General features: G+C 42.2%; 1 protein-coding gene across 1 annotated transcript in view; it reads left to right on the top strand.

Annotated features, from left to right (window-relative positions):
• The first annotated feature begins 756 nt into the window (after nt 1-756).
• Nucleotides 757-23,184, top strand: part of CREB1 (cAMP responsive element binding protein 1) — a 39,719-nt gene continuing 17,291 nt past the window's right edge. The window contains exons 1-3 of the mRNA XM_053947382.1: nt 757-1,101; nt 19,565-19,686; nt 23,001-23,147. Coding sequence (XP_053803357.1) covers nt 19,573-19,686; nt 23,001-23,147 — 261 coding nt within the window. The 5' untranslated portion in view covers nt 757-1,101; nt 19,565-19,572. The remainder of the gene's footprint in view (nt 1,102-19,564; nt 19,687-23,000; nt 23,148-23,184) is intronic.

Below are 23,184 nucleotides of genomic sequence, written 5' to 3'. Positions count from 1 at the left end.
CTGTATCCGGAATAGTGTGGCCAGCAGGCCCCGGACAGCGATTGTCCCGCTGTACTTGGCACGGATAAGGCCACTCCTTGAATGCTGTGTCCAGTTCTGGGCCCTTCTATTCAGGAAAGGCTTTGAGGTGCTGGAGTGTGTCCAGAGAAGGGCAGTGGAGCTGGTGAAGAGGCTGGAGCACAAGTCCTATGAGGAGTGGCTGAGGGAGGGGGGTCTAGCCTGGAGAAAAGGAGGCTCAGGTGGGACCTTCTCGCTCTCAGCAACAGCCTGAAAGGAGGGTCGGTTTCTTTCCCAGGCAACCAGCAACATGACAAGAGGACACAGACTTAAGCTGAGCCTGGGGAGGTTTAGGTTGGACATGACTGAGATCTTCATAGAGAGTGATTAGACATTGGAATGGGCTGCCCAGGGAGGTGGTGGAGTCACCGTTCCCGGTGGTGTTTAAGGAACGTAAACATTTAGCGCTGTGATCTAGTTGGCACGGTGGGGTTCAGTCACAGGTGAGACTCGATCTATCTCACAGTCTTTTCCAACCTAATGGATTCGGTGACTCCGCGGTGAAACGGAGGCCTCCGCCGCCCCTCAGCCGCTTCCGTGAGCGCTCGCGAGTTTCCGGCCGCCTCGGCCGCGCGCACGGCGGGGCGGGGGGGGCGAGCGCGCGCTCCCCCTCCCCCCTGCAGCCCCGCTCGGTGCTTCCCGCGCGGGCCGCCCCGGGGCGGAAGCGCCGCTCGCGCCTTCCCGCCGCCCGCTCGGCTCTTTCCGCCTCCCCCTCCGGGGCGCTTCGTTCGTTTCCGCGGCCGCTCGGCTCTTTCCGCGGGGGCCGGCGGCGCGCTCGGCCGTTCCCGCCGCCTGGCGGGCGCTCGGCGCTTTCCGTGAGCGCTCGGCGGTTTCCGTGCGGGGCCGGGCGCGCTCGGCGCTTGCTCCCTGGCTGGCGCTCCTCAGTCGGCCGCTGCCTGCCTGTCGCCGGGCTGGGAGCGCCTGTGTGTGTGAGTGACGCGGCGGAGGTGTAGTTTGACGCGGTGTGTTACGTGGGGGAGAGAATAAAACTGCGGCGAGATCCCAGGCGCGAACGAAAGCAGTGACGGAGCAGCCTGGTAACCGGTAAGAGGAGGACGGCGCCCAGCAAACAGGGGCGGGGGGGAGGGAAGGAAATGGAGCCCGGCGGGGACCAGGGGAGCCGCCGGGCGGCAGGACGCGGGGGCCCGGCCGCGCACCGCCCGCGGGAGGGGCGCCCGCCTTAAAGATGGAGCCGAGCCCTGCAACATCCCCGCCGCCGCCGCGCCGCGAACAAAGGATAATGGCGGATGGGAGCCGGCCCGGCGGCGGCCGCCACGGCCGGGCGGCGGCTCTGTCGGCAGCCAGCGGCGGCGCTCAGCGCGGCGGGGAAGGGGCACCGCGCCCCCCGGCCCCCGGAGGAGGCGGCGGAGGACGACGACGAGGGGGAGCGGCGGCGTGGGGCGGCCGCGCTCCCGCCCGCGCCCCCTCCCCGCCGTGTGCGCTCCGGCTCTCGCTCCCCCGCTGCCGCCCCCGGCCCCGCCGGCCTCCGGGGACCTTCCCGCGGGGCCGCCGCGGCCCCCCGCGCCCGCCGGAGTTCCGCTTCCCCGGCGCCCCGAGCGCGCTGTACGGATAAACAAACAGACTCCCGCCGTGATGGACACGAGTGCGTGGGGCGCTCCCCGGCTCTGTAACGAGAAGCTTTTAATAAAATCTGTGCTCGGAAGCCGGGGCAGCGCTTGGTCTGGCGGTTCGCTGTTCCTCCGTCTCCGGGAGGCCGCGCCGGGCAGAGGTGCCGGTCACCCAACACCGCGCTCCGGGCGGGACCCGCGGGCACAGCCCGAGCCCGGCGCGCAGGTCACGTAACAGGGATACGGTTCCCTCTTGCCGCGCTGCTTCTCCCCTGGTAGTATTTTTAACCCAAAGTGAACTTGAGCCACGCTGCGGCTGGTAAATCTCGGTTTGGGATTTGCTTTTTTCCACAGACTTGGGTACTGCACAGTGAACAGGATTTGACCTCTATCCCAGCTTTAATAGCAAATGTCAGTTCAAATGCCTTTTTCCACCTTACACCAGCCTTGCCTTACTGCAGCTGGGGGGCTTTTTTTCCTCTTTTCTTGCCTAGAATCGAAGACAGTGTTTTGACTTTGTTCTACCTTCAAATCCTCGATATCTGCAGTTTTGTGTTACAGTAGTAAGCAAAAACAACGTGGCAGACTTTAAAAACTTTTTAAGCAAAGATTGTCACACCTCCTAAATGTATACAAGGATAAAAAGTTCTAAATGGTTATGTGGGTTTTTTTTTTATGAAACATTTTCAAAAGTCTTCTTTCTTTCTATTAAATATTGGAATTCCAGCTCACAGTCTGCTTCTGGCTTAACACCTGTCTTTTTTTTTTTTTTTTTTTTTCTCCCTCAGGTTAGAAACATGTTCCCTATTTCTTAAATAAAGCACTAGAGACTTCTCAGAAATATCGTGTATCTGTTTAGTCCCATGCTGACCACCACTAAACACGATTTTAGAATATAGGAATTTTGAGACTCTACTTGTATCCATTCTTCCTTGTATCAACAGATGTGGATTTATACAGTAAAATACGAAGTCACTGAAATAGGTTTTGTTCAAAATGGGTATTTGTAATTCACATGTATACTTCCTTGTATGGGAATTTCTGTTTTCTGTCACTTCTTTTGAAATGAAGGCCAAAGATGCTCTACATCACTTCACTGTATAATACCAACATGAGAAGAGGGTTTCTAAACTTCCAAGTGATTAACAGACATCTGAGGACTTCAGTAAGCAATGTAGCTGTTGATAGTGATTAAAGAGAGTGTAATTGTTGGTGTATTTCATTCATTCTTGGTTTGATGGAATACTCACTACATTGTAAATACAAAAATGGGACAGAAAATCCTTGCTTGTTGTTTTTGTAGTTTTAGAAAAACATTTCATTTTATTCTATTTCATAATAGAGTGGAAGACTCTCAGATCCAGGTTTTCAAACACAGATCTCTGCATTTCCTCACCAGCTTTATCCCTTCACAGGTCAGAGAGAAAAGGGAACAGAGAGGTGGTTGTGTATTTGCTAAGCATCACTTACGGGTGACCAAAAAGGAAATTGTTGCATGTACTAAAGAAGAGTGTAATAATTTTTAATGCTTTCATTTAATTGAGAGAATGCCAGTATTCAGATTGGTACTCTCAATATGGTGTTTGGATCTGCACTGAACGGTCTGCATCTAATTTTTTTTTTCTCATAGGTTTGGTGATACGTGTGTCTACTACTCTGGGTAAAAAAAAGTAAAAAACCAGTCAAACAAATAAAAAAAATCCAACACAAAAAAACACCCCAAAGGTGCAAAAGGGGGAGAGGCATTTGCTGATACAGTAAATTTGGAAACATCTCATTTGGACTGTCAAGTCATCAATCTGGCTGTTTCTTGGAAACCTGTACCAGCACAGCTATTGCTATACAAAATCTTCTGTAGATCTTACTCTGCAGAGTTGCTGTTCTGCTGCAGCAAGAAGCAGCCTCTTCTTGCCTAAGTGCAGCTACAGCTCTGTAGGTGCATATTTTGATAGGAGACAAGGCCCCAACTGGGAATTTCTGTTGGCACCGTTTTGAAACAAATGGGATATTCACACTTCACCTCTATTTTTGGATCTCTGCAAGCAAGTGGAGATCAGTCACTCATGCCACACTTCTCAAGGCTTTTGTGCAGTGAGAAGGCCGTGCTAGCTTTCTGCCACTAATCTAACTAAAGTTAGTTTCATGGGACGTGACAGCAATCCTCATCTACAGAAACAACCCTACCCAATTTCCTTTCAGCTCTCTGGTACCTACCTGCATACAGCTGAAGTTCATGACAAGGCAGTGATTTTTTTAACTGAATCAAAAATTGTGTTGCCTCATCTGCAGTCTGTGAGGTCATATTTCATAGTGATTATGAGCAGCCTGCCATTAATGATCTATGTACATCTCCCAGCATGCAGGCTGTACATATTTTGTTCTTCAAAGCTTTTAGATCTTGATTGTACTGCAATTAAAAAAGGTGAGTGACAACGAATACAGCACCTTCCAGCTTGCCATATCTCTAAAACAGCCTTGTCAGCTGCACAGGAGGTGAAAGTATGCCAGGCTCTAGTTGGCCTTTCAGGTAAAAAGAGCACTCAAAACCAGACAAGGATTCTTTGCTGCTGTTTTGTCTGGCAGTGCTGGATTTATGGTGTTATGTGTCAGGTGGAAAGAACAGAAAACTCAGTGTTGGAAGAGCCACTTTAAGGTGAGAGGATAAAGAATTTGGAGGAAGCGTGTTCCTGCTTGGATGCATGTGTGTGGTTTACCCAACATGTACATACACACGAGTTTAAAGCAGCACTGATACTTGTTAGTTACTTGCAGTGATTTTTGAGTAGAGTGCAGAGAGGTACAGGATATTATCCTAAGATAAGAATTCCTATTTTTTTTCTAAGAATATTGTAAGAGTTGATACTTTGTAAAAAAAAGACCATTAGGTGAAAGATGGAAAAAAATAGTTCTGAAGATAGGAGAGCCCTGCCAGTTGCTGTTCTGGATTTTGTTACTTTTCAGTTGTTCTCTGACAGGAGACTACACTGGTTACTTGAGACACAGTTGCAGGAAGCCTTACAGTGAACTATTTTGAAGCTACTTTAGTGCAGGAAACTGAAATAAAAATCTCTATCCTTGATGCTTTCACACTTTTTGGAGGGGAGAGTTAAAGTGATTTGTAAAATTCTCTGATCTTCTAAGTGTTCAGTGATAGTCTGTTTAGTCAATGAGGATATCAGGAAAACTCCTTTTCCCTGAACATGGCAGAACTAAAGCTGGGTTGTATTTTCTTCTTTAGGCAGAAACTACTTCAGATAGATTTCTAAACTTAGAAAAGAGCAAGTAGCCTAAGAAATCCAGGAATTCTTTAAGCTTACCTACTGGCTGATGAACTGAAACCATAGTTCCTTACAGCATTTTCTGGTAGTAATACTGGCCAAAGCATCTTCCATGTCTTTTCCATTGCACTCACAAAAATGCTTGGGCTTCTGCATGGGGAAATGGTTCAGCTGTTTGAGAGGTGTGGAACCTCGTTCATTTTCACCTGGATCATTCCCTCCCCTGATTGCTGCATGGCTGCACAGCAGCTGTACCAGCATAATCAGGGGAAGGGATGGGGCTGGAATGAGCAGGGAGATAAGGGCAGTTCAATCAGCTCTGCTGCTAAATGGAAAATGCAGCCTAGGTAAAAATTTTTAAATTATCGCTGTGTTTCTAACTGAGCTGGATGACACAGATCCTGCTGGCCTTCTTGCCACAGAGATGGATCATTCAACTAAGTCTAAGTTCTTACATGTGCTAACCATGAGCAAATGAACAGGAGCAACAGCTGTTCCCAAACTTAAATATCATGTGTTAAACTAATTTGTTGTGCTGCTTTTTTAGATGTCTGAAACACCTTTTGTGTGTGTTTTTAGCAAGTTCTCTGTGCACTTCCTTCTTTTTTTTTTTATTCTTCACATATTCAGTTCACCTGTTGCTGTTCACAGCAGCTCTTTGCTGCAATATTTTAATCATCTCTTCAGAAACTCTGCAACCTCCTGTGATATTTTGGGTCCAATATTACATGCACTTTTCTTATAGGTGCTACCCTAAATCTCCCATTCTCTATGCTGTTCCAGTATCAATTGGATTGTACTTCCCTTTGCACTTTTCCTTGGGCTTCAATGTCAAAATCTCTTCTCATCTGTAAAATCCCTCTCATCATCTTTTATACCCCATTAAATAATGGATGGGAAGCATTATTTTCTTGCCTTTATTTTCCTGATGACACAGCATCTGGCTGTGTGTAGCTGGCCTGGCCTCAAAATCCACTCGTTCCTGTCCGTTGCTCCAAGTAGCAGACAATTTGAGCAGGATTTGTAAATTTACACCTTTCTGGATTGTAGAGAGCTTTCTTTCTCTTGGAAAAAAAAACACCTAGGGCATTACTGTAGATGTAGGGCCCCTGCCCTCTTTGTGAAACTCATCCAAATTTTTGTTTTGTACTGATAGGAAAATTATGGGAGATAAAAGGGAGGGAAGGTGTGAGAAAGGGTACTGTATAGCAATGCCACAGTATAACCAGCAAAAGTAATCTGTTGCTGTGGTTTTGTCTGAACTGATACAACTGTATGTGGCTCTCAGGAGACAGTCTTGCTCTCTCCCTCCTGCTCCTGGCTGTGTGGTGTTGGACCATCTCTTTACATTGTCTGTAGTGTTGATTGTATACAAAATGTAATAACCCAGTTCAAATCACTAACTCAGGAGAGAACTGTGCTTTTTTAGTAGATAATTTTCTCCTGCATGAGTGAGCTGAATTGGTTGGTGATTGAGATTTGTTTGTGCTGGTAGCAGTGCAGCTTTGCAGTGCAGATTTGCAGTGGTAGAAGGGGAAGGAAGGAGGGGGACACAACTTTCTCCCTTCAGCAGCAGAGAGCTGTGGCAGCAGACCCATCTTGGGGAATGGCAGCATATCCATGACTTGGAGCGAAAGAAGGAAGAGTTGGACTCTGTCCATAGTGATCAGAGCCACATGAGTTTGTCTTTGCAGCTAGGAAAGCTAAAAACACAGTAAGTCGAAAAATAAACAACAACAAAAAGAACCAAACGAGGAAAGTTTCCTTGTTTTAAAAGCTTGGTGATACCTGTGTGACTGAATTAACTGCTCCTTATCAGAGGCAGATTTCAGTCTTCTCCAGAGGTCAGTGTACCTCTTAGGTCCGTTTCATTATGGGAAGCCCAGTCAGCAGGGGAGAATTATGTATAACGTATCTTTAATGAAGCCCAAGTTGAAATACAAAGCTCCAGCAGGGGTCCAGGTCCAGCACATCCTCTCAGTGGGCCCAAGGCACCTGGGCAGTGAGCTCGCTGTAGTGTCACTGTTGCTACAAACTGAGAAATGCCTTGGCTTGTCTTCCAAATTGTAAAATAATTAATGGTGGCTGAAACTACTGGCCTGGAAGTTGTAGTGTAAAGTTAATGTGGATGTGTAACCAGTGCACATTACCCTAGACTGGGGTGAGGAAGAAGGATGTTACCTGCTGCAAGTAGCTGCTTTGTCAGCAGTGGCAGTTTGAAAAATACATCTCTGCCCAATCCTCAGAAAGCTAATGTTGATTATATAAAAGATACTCATCCTGTTTCCAGCCTCCCACTCTTAACCAGAGTCATCACAACAGTAATCAAATTACAGAACAGACGTGGTTTTTTTCAGCATTTTTGTTGGCTTCCCACAATCTTGTGACACCTATACCCATGATTTGATTTACTTTGCTTTCATTGACAGGACTGGCTGCAGCAGGGTAGCTTTGGCTCCACTTTCCCTGTTCCTGCTTCTGTTCACAGTCCTACTGCCTGTGAACTGGATCAGAGAACTGCTTCAGGCTAGGAATCAGTTGTGTCTCTTTGTCTGTAGTGCAGTTTGGTTGCCCGGTCCCATTTACTAGACAGCTTCACAGACAAGTGTAAAGGTGTAAATAAGGAAGAATTTAGAGGAAACCAGAATCTGAGCTGGCAGTGCTACCAGCAGAAATGCCTGCAAAACTGTAGTTGCAGAAAGCAAAATGGAGATTTTCTTTTGTGTGCAACACATTGATTTGAAACATGGATTCTGTTTCTTTCTCTTGCCCTTTCTGGTTCATCAGTAGCTCCTCTTGCTTACTCCAGGTCATTGAAGATCTTCAGCATTACCAGCAAATCACACCCCTGTTCTATGGGGACAGTCATGTTGCCCACAGGTAATGGAGGTCTTAAACTCCAGTAAAGTATTTGAGAAACATTATTCTTTCTTTGGAGATGATGCTCTTGCAGAGTAGATCTGCCTGGCAGGCATATGAGTGATCTTTCTCCTTTAAAAGGCTCTCCTGCACTGCCCAGGGAAATTTTTAAAATACATGAAAAATAAACTAGAATCCACTTGGTTGATAACATTAGTCAGTATTATTTTACTACAGAGTTTGATCATGGTTGCATTTCAGTTGGTTTTTAGAGAGAGACTGGGTCATAGATTTTATTTTGGTGCAATTAGCAACATAGTTTGATGATGCTTCAAGACTAGTGCTAATTGACCAAGCAACTATGTTTTCAGTAAAACTAGTAAAGCCAGAGCAATTTTAGGATTTAAAAGTATTTCCAAGTCTAATAACTAGATCTTTTGGTTTTAATGTTGCAATTAATTATGTGATTAGGATGCATTCAGAAATTGACACGGGCAAGGTTTGTAAGGAAGTGCTGGTTTTCTTGTGCATACTTGGGTATACTTTACTCTAGCACTCCAACCTCAAAGAATTCAAAAGTTTTCACTTCCTGGAGGGCGTTAAAGAAAGAAATATTCTATACTGCTGTTAAAACAAGCTATTTAATAATAATAATAAAACAACTGTTTTGCTTTTAAATATATGGGGGTTTAAAATTTTTTTTTTCAGAGATTTGACTTGATATTTGGTAATTATCAGCTTTGTGTGAATAACTCAGTCTTACTTTCTGTTGACCAATTCTAAAGATACTTATTAATAAAACAGTTAAAGCATTGGTCTGAAACATCCATTTTGTTGTGTTTTCTTTCTGAACTCATTAGAAGTGTTCTGGTTTTTTTTTTAAACAAGACTTTCCAATATTTACCAAGTTCTATAACTTCATGCTTTTATACTATGGGTTGAACTCTAGAAGTACCACATATGTTCCAAGCATCAATCAGAATGAGTACTGGTTGTTTAAATAGTTCATGTCTGTCAAGCTTGCAGCATAAATATCTCAAGTGACATTTTTTATGAATTGATGCTTTAGCCACTCACATTCAGAAGTGGGTTAGAAACATTAGCCATGGAGCTGTCCCTTCTCACCAACAGACAAAATCTCAAAAGACACAAATTATACCTAAAATTCTTATGTCAAGTTTAACTGTGCAGCTTATAAATATCTGAAACTCCATGCTTGCCCTAAGTTCCCTAGCTGATTTGATCGTTCTCTGCAACAGAAGAATGATGTCAAAGGGAGTGTGATATGTGTCATTTTGGGATTTCAGTATCTGACCCTTTTCAGTGTACAGTATTTTGCTGAGGTGACCTGTGCTATTTAAACCTCAGGCTTATGTTGTTGTTATTGTTATTATTATATTATTGCAAATGGATGATAAAATTCAGGTCTCTAATTTAACATTTGAGACCATACAAAAAACTTTAAAGCATTTACTTTATTCATGTGAAAGTCCCCTGAATATCTGGGACTTCCCAGAAGATTTGCGTTTCAGAATATAAATTTACATTCATATTACTTTAGAGTGTCATATTTAATCAGTGTAATCTCTAAGAGCCTTCGGTCCAGTCTTACAGTACTCTATTCTGATAAACAACCTGTGTCTATTAATATTTTTACACTGTAAAATGAACAGAGACTCTGAAAACATTCCTTTGGAATAGAAGGATTTCAGGTAATAATAAACATGTTTATATGGTTCTCTGGCTTTATCACATTATTCCATTAAATCATACCTGGTATGTAATTTTAATTAATAGAATTAAAGAAACACCTATATGGATGTGATTCCTTTTTCTGCTACAGGTCAGAAATTACTACATGTTGTAATTTTGGCCCTTGGGCTTGGAGCACTCAGGTTAACCACAGGTGTAGGCCTGTGTAATGCTCTAGTTTTTATTTGTATCTTTCTGTAAGTTGTTAGTGATCTGCTCTGAACACCAAAAGAGAGCTGGGTGATTTGTATGGTTTCAAAGTAGCTTTAGCTTTGCTCACAGAAGCGTTTGTCACAGACCCAGTGACTGAGCCTGTGGATTTCCCTAGCACATCTATAGAGTGTAGCCTGTGCAGGAGGCAGTCATATATTAAATTCCCTTGTCCTAACAACGTCTTAGTTCTTCTTCACTTTAGGAGAGTGACTCTGCTGAGCAGTCAGTCATTGCTCCTTAGTTGTTTGCTGAGAGCAAGTTTTAGTAGTTCCTTCACCTCAGAGATAACCCTTTATTTAATAAAAATGTGTAGAGGCTCTCCCTACAGAGTTTCAGGCTGCCCCAGACTTGGAATTGCAACAGTTCTTCCAGCTGATGCTCCAGACCTGGAATGTTTAAAGGTTGCTTGGCAAGTGGACAAAGATCCTTACAACATGTCAGAAGGTTGTCAAAATATGTCATGCAGCATTTAGGTGGTTCTTATTCTGCCAGAATGAATGGTGAGGCAGTAAAAGACCTTAAAACATAGAAATGCATATGGAGGAGAGCAAAGTCATCTGAATGACTCTGGCAGGTCAGGTGGAAATCTCTGTTCTGACAGCTCTACCCAGTGGAAAAAAGAAACACATGCACCTTCTTTTAGATGGATCTTATCCTTTCTAACTTGGCATCATTTTCTGCTCTGAATACTCCTTTAATTATTGTAGTGACAGTCCCCTTTTCTCCTTGTCAGTGGGAAAGGAGATGGTGTCTGTCCACCTGCAGAATTAGCTCTTCTTTCTGTCACTCTGGGCTGCCTTACTCTTCTGCTGGAACACCTTCACATGCCAGTGTTTGATGTGAAAGGAAGTGGCTCAAAATGTTCTGCTGCTTGACCAGTACAGCAGGGTAAATTATTTATTTGGCATATCTAGATATCTGGGTGGTAGGAGAGAGCTGTTTCTGAATTGCTCGCTCCAGGTACAGCCTGCCTCCTTACGAGGGCTCGTAGAGCTGCTCCGGTGTGGTGCTGAGCCCAAGCTAAGAGCCTGTGTTGAGAGCAGGGTGTACCAGCTCAGGCACAGGGCCTCCTTAGCAGAAAAGGTGTTAGTTCATTGTACCCATCTCTGTACTCCTGTTGCCTGGGGTCAGGCTGTATTAATAGGCTCTTAGACGGGTGCTGTTTCCATCCAGCAAGCTTTCACCCTGGGCTGAGCAGAACTCCCTCACTTGTCATAGTACAGATGTAATCATGTCATCCTTTTAACATTGCCATCAGACTGATGTGCTGTCACTGTGTGAGAAGAGCAAATATGAGAAGTGGCTGTCTTCAGGTAACTGCCCCCATCTGGGCTGAGGTCAGCTTCAAATCCCATGGAATCATGGATTCCTCACTTCTCTACCCACAGCTGTTTCAGTCAAAAGTAAAATGAGAATTTGATTAAGGCTAGAAATTAAAACTCATCACAAGTGGCTGTGCTGATTATTGACTTGCTGGGCCTGTACCAATTGCAAAGAGCCTGTTCCTGGAGTTGTGGTGTATTCAGCCAGGAGCATTAGCTCCCTAAAAGCATGATAAAAAATCATTTCGTGCCTATATTTTATATTGCATTAAAGGTGCCTGCCTACAAATGATACCGTTCAGCTACAGTGTTGTGATGGATTTTATTAAAAAACCAGCAGCTGCATGTGATGAGGTGAGCCACAATGCTTTCAGCAGTCCCAGGGAGAAAAGAGGCATGTATTTTGGCAATTTCATGTGGTTTCATTTTTGAGAAAGGAAAGCTTTTACAGTTGGTAAGAATTTCAAGAAATCTGCATAGATTGAAAATTAGGTGAGTTTTATGTCCTAAAAATAATGTCAGAGAACAGATGGTAAGCTGTAGTAAAGTGCAGTCAGTTAGTAAGTAACTGAAATGCATAAGTATGATACTGGCAATGAATGTGTTAAGAACAACAAAATGGGCAGAGTTCTCAGAAGTCTCTGCAAATAGATTGGATATGTTAGCCAAAACATTCTTAAAAATGTCTTGCTTCTCTAAAATTCAGTTTGCAGATCTCTTCTGGTGGGTTTTTGTTGTTTTTACTGCACTAATAAAGGTGTTTAGAAAGAGTTACCACAATTCTGTTCTGCATGTTGAGGACTACAGACTTAAAGCATGTGAATTAGTCTTTTAATACCCTAAGTGCCTTCAATAGGAGCATTTATAAATAGAACATATTTATGGATTATGTTTTCAATAATAATGGTAGTTACCTAAAGACTTCGTAACCTTCCTGGGATTTGTTTTGACATTTTGTTTTGTCTAAGTGAAGTCTGGCAGTATTTTGGGGGCATTTTGGAAAGGGGTGGGAATAAGACAGTGGAGAGTAATTTGTTTGCTTTTCACTGTTAATGCCTTGGGAAATGCTTGCTCTGGTGTCTCCCCTTGGCTGCTCCCACTGGGCTCTGCTCATATATTCACATAAGACCTATCCCGATTATTGGACAAGGTTAGTAAAAAGGGGTGGGGGGTATATTTATTTATTTATATTGAACAAAAAAAGGCAATATAGGTTACATTTGGATTGAACTGTGTGTACCAAATACTTGCTGGATGCTTTTGTATTTATTAGTGCAATTTGTGGTACAAGAAACTAATAACAGTTAATAGCTGTTAAAGCCTTTTTTCCTTTTAAAAAGCTTGAAGGCAGAAACACTAGATACTAGTACAATGCAAGGAGTATGGAATCAAATCAGGAGGATACAGCAATGAAGAGTGTTCAAGCAACTTTCACTCATACACCTTATCTGTGCCGACTGATTCACCTTCTGCCTGGTAAATGTCAGCTTGCTTGAGCTATGCCAACACAGAACAAAACCTAGAGGAGACTTCTGGTTTGGGTGCTCACCACTGTAGCTGTGAGATTACATTTTTGGTCTTCTGCCCTTGTTTTAAAATCTGCCATGGCATTTTCTCTAGTAAAACAGAGGTTGAATATGCAACACAAATAATTTCCAATACTTTCATCACTCACATATTTAAATCTGGTGTGAGAAATTTTCACTGACTTTAGAAGTGTAACAGAAGTGTTTTTTTAAAAAGTCACAAGCCAGAAAAGTTGGTTCATTTTAATCAAGGGTCCTGGTTGTATTTCTTCTGTGTCCTGTATGAAAATACTACCTTGTTCACATCTCTTGCAGTGGCTGTTACAGGCTGTATCAGTCAGCAGAGAGTTTTTAGACACTGCTCTGAGTATCACACAGATGGAGACAGAGGGCAGGACTACAGATACTACATTCTGTTGATGGAGTGATTCTGCTTTGTGTGAGATATTTTTACAGTGAGATTAAATTTTTCTTGTATATTCAAGATTAAATACTTCAGTGGCAAGAAGAATTTTTCCAGCTTTTTATTCTTCAGTTTGCCTGGCAGATTATTTTATTACAGATTATTTGCAGAACACAATCTGAAGACTCTTCTTCATTTTCGGCATTTTTAGTGGTGTTGCTTGTTGCAGCCATTCTTTTATTCCCACTTCCATTTTGTTTTCCCAGGCTCTGGGCTTCCCTGATGCAGAAGCTGGTGTGATCATCAAATGGCTTTGTGGAGAACCCATTCTGTGGAGTGGTAAAAGGTGGATTTCACATGAAGCAGCAAACGTAGGTTGTGTTCACAGTGTGACACACAGACTGGTCACCCAAGGGAGAGGACACAAGGAGCAAATACCCAGGAGCAGTGGCAGTGCCAGTGCCAGCTTTGGATGACAAAGACGCTGTGGTATAAATTGCAATTCTTGTGCCAACCCACTATAGCGTTAGTGACAAAGAGAGATAATTATGGGCCCGTCTTGTCCTGTTAAGCATTTATTACTGGTTATTTGAAGTCCCAGGTATTAGCTGTAAATAAAATTATTTTTCTCTGAACATTTTCAGTCTGGCAGCCGCTGAATGGAGTTCATTAAGTGGCTGTTGAGCTGTGGCTAAAAGGGCTGCCACTCTGCAAGGTGACAGTGGAAGTGTTTACAGATTGCAGGTCAGTGTTCTCCGTGCTTATGCTGGAACTGTGGAAACAATTGTGTACCAAGAGTGGTGTTTGATGGTCTTCTCAGTGCTTTCATGGTGGATCTGTGGCTTTATAAATCCATGTGCATTAAATACAGAATGTGTCAAATTCCTGAACTTTGGTACTCGAGCTGTACTTGCTTCCTGAACAATTGTACTGGCACACCGGCTGTGAATACAGGGCTTGAGAAACAGGCATTGCCTCAATTTCCCTTCCCTCAGCTGCTCTGGTCCTTCAGTTCCATGAGCAGCTGGGTGACTGGATATTGCCCTGGATCAGGAGCCTCGTGGCACTAGAGTGACCTCTGAAGGTGTTGGGTGAGCAGATGACTGGGCGTGGTACAAGTCAGGCTCAGAATGGGCACGAGTCTGTTGGGTCTCTGCTCTGCGCTGTTTCTGGAGACTTGTTTTTCTTCAAAATCTGTGTGTATACTTCAATAAAATACATGTAGAAGTCAGAGGAGGATTCCTCACAGCGTGTCCCTCGGTGAAGCTGTGCTTGCTGGGGAGCAGGTGTGACAGAACCTCTGAAGCATAAAGCGAACCGTGTTTCCTGGAGGTGCAGTAATGTCATCTGAGCAGTAACTGTCAGTGTAAGCTTGAACTTCTGGCAGTGAATTGCCACGACAGTGCTAATAAAGAGAGAAAAGAAAGGCTTGTGGGGAGAGTTGCTGTGTTTTACTGTGCCAGCTGTCCAGCTGAAAAACATAGAAAGCTTTGGGGTATTAAGGACTTTTGCTTATGAAAGTGGATGGGAAGTTTTATCTGCTCTAACAGGCACAGTGTGGTTTGGTTCTTGGATTGATGGTGTTTGGGAAAGGATCTCCACCTTTCTTTTCTCCAGTCTGCTTTGGGAGACGAAAAGCAGCCTGTCTGCAGAGCAGGAGAGCTCCACGGCTTGTGTGAGCGAGGGGAAACCAAGGAGCAGAGCCTAGTCTTTAGGAGACATGCTAAAATTCATGGAGGTAAATCAGACAGGAGATAGAAGAAGATGTAGGGAAGCAAAATAGAGCAGACAGACCACAGACATACCAAGGCGAGGATACTAAAGAGTGAAGAAGATGAGATGAGAGCTGTTGGAAGACAATTATATTTTATCCTGACTCTAGGCAGGTGGGAGGGGAGGTAACTAACAGCCTGTACTCTGAATGCACAGCATTGATGGTCACTTTAATTAACAGGGATTACAGGAATTAGCATTATCTGTAGCACCCTGTTCAGCATCCTGGCTTCAAGATAGCGAAGATCAGCAGGTACCTCAAAAGACTACTGGAACCTCCAAAAATTACATGGGTTATAATCTTCCCCACTCATAAAAGCATTTTTTTAAATTTTTAAAGATTAGAAATCAGTTTAAATCCCGACTCATTAGGTTTTTATCTTCCTTTTGGCTCAGCACTTGTTTTGGCATGAAAAAACTGTACTAATTCAACATATGCTTGGATAGTCTTTTTATCCAAGTGCCTGTCTAACCCTTGTTTAAGTCCTAATAAATTTCTTATCATCAGTAGCATCATTGCTCCATTTATGCAGTACATGAAGTATCAATTTTCATAATTTTTAATAGATTCTTTTATTTTTCATTTTTATACTTTAAAATTTGACATCTTTAAACTTTGCTGGTTTTATAATCAGACAGTGCATGTTTCTAGTATACTTACCCTGTTAATAATTTATTTTCTAGATTATTTTGAAGCATTTTTCTCCTTTCAGGGCTAAATAATAAAAATCCATCTAGTTTCTTCATAAAACAGGTTTTTATTGCCCTAAATACTTGCTTTCTCTGAATACCCAAATTCCACAGAACCCATTTGTAATACAGGCTTTCAGTCTTTGCACTGTAATCCAGGTGATGTGTAGGGTCCAGCTACACAAATATAGTAGTTAAAGATGATCTTGTTTCTTATTATTGTTGCAGTCTAACTCTTTAGCTTTTCTTGTCATAAATGCACATCAAGGAGAAATCTGAAGTGATCTCTCTGCAATAGTCCTTAGCTAAGTGCCCCTTCCAGCTTTATGCAACTAAGGAGACTGGTTTATTTGGATTTTTCTGCAGTGCGTGTAGTTCAGTTGCATTCTGCAATGGTTTGTTTTTAGTAACATCTGTCTTTTGTGGTCATGGAGTAAATTCATCTGGGACAGTTAGTTATCCTCTGCTGAACTCCTTTCTCCCAGTCTTGATTTAGCTAAAATAAATGCCCATCTTCAGCTGAATGTTTCACTGTTTGGCTCTTCACTTCCAGAATTTGAGATCATTAGTAAGTAAGTTATTGGTAAAAGCATTAGTAAATATAATACTGCTGCCACTTTTGAACTAATGAAGAAAGCTGTGCACTACAAAAGTCATAAGTTAAACCATCTCTAACTAGTTAGTCTCATCAGCTTTCTGGTGTTCAGAGTTCATACCCAGGATGTTTCAGGCAAGCAGTCTCTGTTTTTCCCACTCTGGTTAATAGCTGTGGTTTTCAGTTAGTTTCATTTAGAGTACTTGGTTCAATACTGTAGTTACTAATCTTTTCTCCAAGTATGTGCATTTGGTTGTCTCTCCTGACAAGTTGGAAAGTAGCCTGGAAGCAAGGAAAAATGAGAAGAGTGCTCGCTTGGCTCTCATATGCTGTCCATGCCCTGGAGACTTGTTCCCCACTAGGACACTTTTCAAATCTCTGTCTTCATTTGAGAAGTCCTGATGTGGTGCCTGCCAGGGAAATCAGTGCCAGGGAGCAGGGTGGGCCACTGTGAACAGGGCAGGAGGAATAAAAGGAGGAGGTGGCACCCACAAGAACAGAAAGATGCTGGGGTACATGTCAGCAAAGCTTGTCTAGACTAGGGGTATGAAAGCTTAGAAAGGAGATGTACAGATTGGCATTAATTTATATGTGTTGGAAGGTTAAGGTTTCAAACCAAGCGTATTTTCTTCTCTTACACAGTAAATTGCAAGAATAGGAATTGACAGCCTTAATTTCATCTGTCATGGCTTTACCATACACACAACTTAGTGTTTATGTTCTGTGTGCATGGTCCTGTACATCTTGGCAATCTTGATCATACCCAAACTTTAGACAATGTAGTGGCCAGTGTCTCTGGAATATGATGCCTTGATGCTCAAAAATCTGATTCCTCCTTTTCCCCACAATTTACTTTAAAAGGTAGTAGTGAGGCTGTTAGAATTCAAATACTGTGATGTATATGTACAGGCTAAATTGAACCAGAGTCCTTAGAACCTGTAAATAACATGAGACTGAGAGCTTGTCAAAAAACTGCAGGTCGTTGGAAACTCACTTAAACTGCATGTGTCAATATGTAAATCTCACAGCAGCTTCCTGCACTGCTTTGTTCTTACATTACGAAATGAGGAAGTTCCTTTTAGGTGTTTGCAATTAATATTAAGAATTTGATTTCTGAAATGTTGGTGTAGAAGAGGGAGTATCTCAAACAGTTAATCCTTTTGCTGATTACCTATGCAAAAGATGATGCAAGCATGGAAGCCAAGCTTGTAAAGACAGAGGACCTTGGCTGAATAGTGTATGAGAGGATTGGAAATTCTTCCTGGGAAAACACTGCATTATCAGCAGGAATTTGGCAACACATTTACCTCTGTGAACATTGCTAAATACCTGATACTTGCACATTTCATCCATTTCTAATCCCCACTGACTCCATGCTGGAGTCACGATTTCTATCAGCAAATAAAAGCATTATTTTGCAGTATAGTTGCATTTGTAGCTGGAAAGTTATGTTCAAAATTCTTTGGAGAGGCTTGGCTGGAGTCACCATGATACATGCACAGAATTGGGAAAAAGTTGTTAATTTGCTTACCTTGGAGAAATAGTAAAATGGTAATGGAAATGATAAAAATGAAAAGGAAATCTATGGGAGTCTGGTTTGTAGTTTTCAAACTACTGAATACTTAAAAATGGGTATATAGCATGGAGGACTAAATGTTAAAATGTGACTTGTGTGTTAAAGTTGGGATAGAAAACCGTCTAAACTGTTGTAATTAAGTCTTTAAAAGCTGTTTGGTAAAATATATTGCAAATACTAATAGTGCATGGGTTTTCTTGTGTGCTTTTTGAAAAATGAAACACAACATGGGAAAGACTTGGTTTGTAGTACAGAAATCTTGGCTAGAGAGAGAGGCATAACAAAATTCCACTGCTTAGAATAGTTTAATTTGCTTTAAAAAAAATTCTATATTTTCTTTTATTGTTAATTTTCAAGGAAAAGCAGATTTAATTATTTTCCTTCTTTACTGATGTAAGAACTCAATATTTGATACTTTACATTTCAGCGTTGACACATTTCAGTGTTGACACACACTCATTTGAACCATCGCTTTCAATAGTAAATATACAGATTTTTATTTATATACACTGACTTTATTTCTTTTGTTGTAGCATGCAGTTACTACTGGGAAAAGCCGTTTTATCTTTCGTGATTGTCAATTGCTTACTGTGAGACATTTCATATTCAGGATTGAATTGTGACTCTGGTGTTTTAGGTGGTATAAAAGGTATTCTCTTTCCTGTAACACTCAGGTATAGTTTGCATTGAAATGAAAGCTTCCTTGACTTTGTGTTTAAAATGAAATGTCTGGAGAGTGGACATGGTACCACGACCTGTATTGATGCTTCTAAGTCTTTTTCTCAGGGGGCCAGGGAAGGAGAGGGGTATTTCTGCTTCTTTCTTCTGCTCTGAGCATCCTCTGCCTCCAGGCCCCTTCCCAAAGCAGAAATGCTCTAGTGATGGTTTTGAACCAGCTCTGAAGAGAGGTGTGCTGCCCTGGGGTAGCCAGAGGCCAGAATAGATTGGGCAGCACAGGGTGGTACACAGAATAAGTGATGTGTCTGTGGAGGTTATACCCATTCTTAATATTTGGTATTTGGAGTTCAGTATAATACAGTAGCATTGCTATATAATTTCCTTGTATTTTGAAGTTCTTTTTTTTATATCAAATATTTTCATATCAGTACTTAAAGAAGAGCTGAAAAGTGATTTTCTGAGATCAGTGCAGAATTTAACAGACATTGCACTCTGCCTACGTGCATGGGTTTGGAAGTTATGCAACCTCTTTTTATAGAGTTGTATGTTCTGGTGATCTAGGTTTGCTCAGTTAGTGTTCAGAAATACCAGTGTATTAGGAGCTGTATATGATAAAAAACTTAGATGATGGCAAACTAATGCATATCTCTAAATATAAAAACATTTGTGGTAAGGTTCAAGTAGAAATGCCTTCCATCATTTTGTATACTGGCTTTAAAATCACTGGGTGGAAGTTGCTGTGACATAGAGCCATACACAGTGTGGTGATGGAAAGAACTTGCATGGAGATGTTGTATATTTAGTTCAGGCAAAGATGACTGAGTGCCCAGCACAGAATAATTGCTGTTGGATATCTGCAGACTACAGCTGGGGGGAGAGGGAGGGCTGTAACAGGGCATGTTGTCATCTTGGCACTGAGGGAGTGCCCTTCCTGACATATGGACAGGTCTTTATTGCAAATTGCAGAGGTGTTAGGTCATCAGAGCGCAATTGCTCAGTTTTTTTAGGATGAGCAGAATGCATTTTTTCCTGTTCTCATTGTTGGAGGAGACTGGACTTGTTTTTCAGAAACATTACATGCAGAAAAATCAACCTGAGGCAAACACCTGGCATGAAAAGAATTTGCCTGAATACTAATAATTTGGCAACATTTAATAAGCAAATTAAAACAGTATGTCGTAATGGGAAGTCAGCTGCAGTGATTACTGCCAGATTCACCAAGAGTAATGGACTTGCATACCAACCCAGACTTACGACAAATATTGTGATTGTAGGTAACTAAATGACCATGGAATCTGGAGCAGAGAACCAGCAGAGTGGAGATGCAGCCGGTACAGAGGCAGAAACCCAACAGATGACAGTACAGGCACAACCACAGATTGCAACGTTAGCCCAGGTATAAAAATCATATGGTGTAATAGTTTTACTTATGGTTAATATTTTTAAGAGGGATAATGTTTGCTTACGGGCCTGAGAGAAGATTCTATTGATACCATTCTGAAACACATGTGATGTATAGTTCTTTTAATATTTGTCTTCACATTTTTAAAGCAGTAGAGTAGTAGGCTCTGTTAGTTCTGAAGAGCTGTATGTGTGTAAATTGTGTAATGTTAACACAGTAATAAATAAAAACATTTCTAGCATTCTTTACCACAACCATACCACTGAAAGGTATTCATTTCAATACGTGTAACCTACTGTCTTTTTTTATATTGACTGGATTGTCTTGCTATTGTGTTTTCTGTTAAAAACTTACCTGTAGTAGTCAGTTTAATTCTGAAGAAAACAGATTAAATATGTAGCAGCAAATAAAATATTTTATCAGGTGGGATCCTGTTGTCTCCAGAGTTTCACAGAATTGGCAAGTTAGAGAGACAGAAGTAGATCATTTGTTGTCCCCAAATTATTTTGGAGAGACAAGAAACACAATCCCAGCTACATCTCTGATTTTGGAACTGGGTTTCGTTTTCAGATACACTGATGGTTGGCAGAAGCAACCCCATTATATAAATGACTACAGAATATGTTTGGCTCTCTCCTGTAACCATTTAATTTGAAAACTAATTGTAGTCTGCAAAAAACAAACAGGTGTTTCTGATTTCATAGTTTATGGAATTGAGTGTCTTTTAAGTGGCACAAGTGTTAAATCACTTAGTTTCTATAAATGATTAGTGTCTTTTTAAAGTCATTGCACTTTTTGGTAGTCCAGAGACTTCCAAACAAGTCCTGCCCTCCGTAGTCCGTACATTTCCATTCAAGTGATAGTGTAGGGATTGGAGCTGTTTAAATGCACAGGTTGATTTTGTTGTGTGAAGCTGTAGTGTGAATTTACAAGCCACCAGCTGCCCTGCACCAGCTTGCCTCTTTGGGCAGTTTTCTCACTGTCTAACTTAGGCAGAGGATGTAGGTGGTGTGAATAACACTTCAATGTGAACTGAGTGGAAGTAGTTTATTTCTCCTGCAAAACCAGTTAACTGCTGCTCACTTGATGTGCTTTAAGGTTTAGTCCAGAGAATCAAGAATGTTTTACATTTATGTGCTAACATACTAACCTCTAGGGAGCTGAACTTACAAGTATGTATTGGGTAGCATGCACTTTACTCAGACATAATTACCCCAGTACTTGAATGAGACTTTTTTCCAAGTAAAAAAAAAATTTACAAGAATGGTTAAAATCCACGTGAACCACCATGTTGTCATTCACTATATTATTTGCACCTTTTTTTTCCCCCAGCCTGTACAGAGTTTGTGGAGATAAAACAGTCTAAACATAATTCCTCGTGTTGTTCACATCAGTGTTACGTTACTATGATATTTTTAATAAGTGAAGTGGCAGTGTTTGGCATTAGGGAGTGCCCTCAGAGGCCTAGCCAAATCTAAATAACTAATTATATCAATTTAATTCTTCCATTATCTCTTGTAAGGTCACTCCTCTTGCAAGCTTAGTTTAATTGCTGCGTTTTTAGTGAGTTCAGGGTAGCTTTCAGAGTCAAAAGGAAACTCGTCCCAGTTCCACAAGGTATGAGTCAGAGACATGTGCGGAAGTTACACTCTGCTGTGGGCTTAATCCAGCCACAGCAGCCTCCAGTTGATCAGCTTTGCTGTCATTGCCAAGGACTGTTTAGTCAGACATGCATTATTAAGAAAGGTCACTTGGTAAAAGAATATAATTTGTCAGAGGAGGGGGCTCTCATGTTAATCTCAGCCCAGTTTCTCTCAGATGCAAGTTAAGTAGCACCACATAATGCTGCATCTGCTTTCCTGACAAAGCAGATAAAAAGGAAGGTAAAAGCAAATGCAAATTGGTGGATTAGAGAGAGACAGCTGTGGATGAGAGAGGTCTACATGTAATTCCCTTTAATTTTGTTGTTGAATGAGATTTCATTGTAAGTGGTGGATGTTTATGAAAATTCAGAGCTGAGCTATTGCAGCTTTTTGAGAATTAATGTGTTCACAGGGACAGCAGAGGATTTCCTTCTGCATCCAGTACATAGGAGTCCTTTGAGATGAGATAGGACAGCAGTGCAGCCCTTCCTTGCACTGCAGCTATGTGGATCGAATTTTTTTTAAATGCTCTTGAACCTTGGAGCATTGTTAGGTTTTCCAGACTAGAAGAAAGCTGGTGAGTCAGTGACCCATGACCTGGCTGAGGTCTGCCAGAGCAGCTCACGCTTGCCTGCAGTCCTTCCCTGAGGGCCATGGCGTGTGGGAGGGACACTCACTGAGGGCGGGGTGTGCTGGCACCCTGCAGCCTTTCAGGAGCCCCCAGCCCCTAACACAGACATCGTGTCAGCAGGCAGCTGGAAGTTCTGGATGTGCACTGGGCTTTGGCCCAGCCATGGAACAGCCTTGGTACATGGCACTTCAGCTACCCAGAGTAGTTCCTGTGGCCTGCCAGGGTGAGGCTGTCCCGTGTGGCATGAGCAGCTGTGTGTGGCTACTGCTGTCCCCAAAGGCCGAGCCATAATGTGCCATGCTGATGTCATCAGTGTGTCCCTGTTGGCATGGCTGCTGTGCCTGCAGGTCTGTGCTGGAGAAACAGTTGTGTTTAAAACATGGGCAATTTTTCCTCATAGAAATAACTCTTGAAACTAGAGTTTGTGTTGACCTGTTACACAATAATCACAGTGACTGCCTACAAAATACTTATTTCCACTGCAAACTCATGGGGTTTTTCTGTCTGAACACATGGTCAGTTTTCTTCATTTACATGCACTTTGCCAGCTACTCATATGGCTTAATCTGTAGAAAGTGAAAGGTATGATTCCCTAAAAATGTTAAGTTCTTACATCTGGCAAATTCTTTGCATTTTTCTGAGTGAGAACAAAAATACTTCCACTCCCATATGTTTCTGCCTCTGACTCAGCAGTGTCTGTAGGAGTACACCCGAGTCTGAGCAGTATCCAAGTGAAGTAAGTGAAAGGTAATGATGTGTTTGTATCAGGTTACCTCAAAATAGAGGCAATTGTGTTTTTCTTTTTCTTGTCAGTGATTTTACAAATTATGCTTGAGTCTCCAGAAATTCTGCATTAGATTATTTTGTGAAGTAGGTCAGGTGTTGGGCTCAGGCAGTTCAGGGGGTTTTATATTACACTGAAACATTTGGGTCATCTGACTGGGGTCTAGAAGACACATAGTTCTTTCACCAAAACAAATACTGAACTAAGGAGATTTTGCAATAACCTAATTTATGCTGTCTCTTCTTTGCAGGTATCTATGCCAGCAGCTCACGCAACATCTTCTGCACCCACGGTGACCTTAGTTCAGCTGCCCAATGGGCAGACGGTTCAAGTGCATGGAGTAATTCAGGCTGCCCAGCCATCAGTTATTCAGTCTCCACAGGTCCAGACAGTTCAGGTACTGACTGAAAAAATTCCTAATATGTGAATTGGGC

Source organism: Vidua chalybeata, chromosome 7 (assembly GCF_026979565.1).
Source record: "Vidua chalybeata isolate OUT-0048 chromosome 7, bVidCha1 merged haplotype, whole genome shotgun sequence".
Classification (NCBI taxonomy): domain Eukaryota; kingdom Metazoa; phylum Chordata; class Aves; order Passeriformes; family Viduidae; genus Vidua; species Vidua chalybeata.
This window is presented reverse-complemented; position numbering and strand designations above follow the sequence as displayed.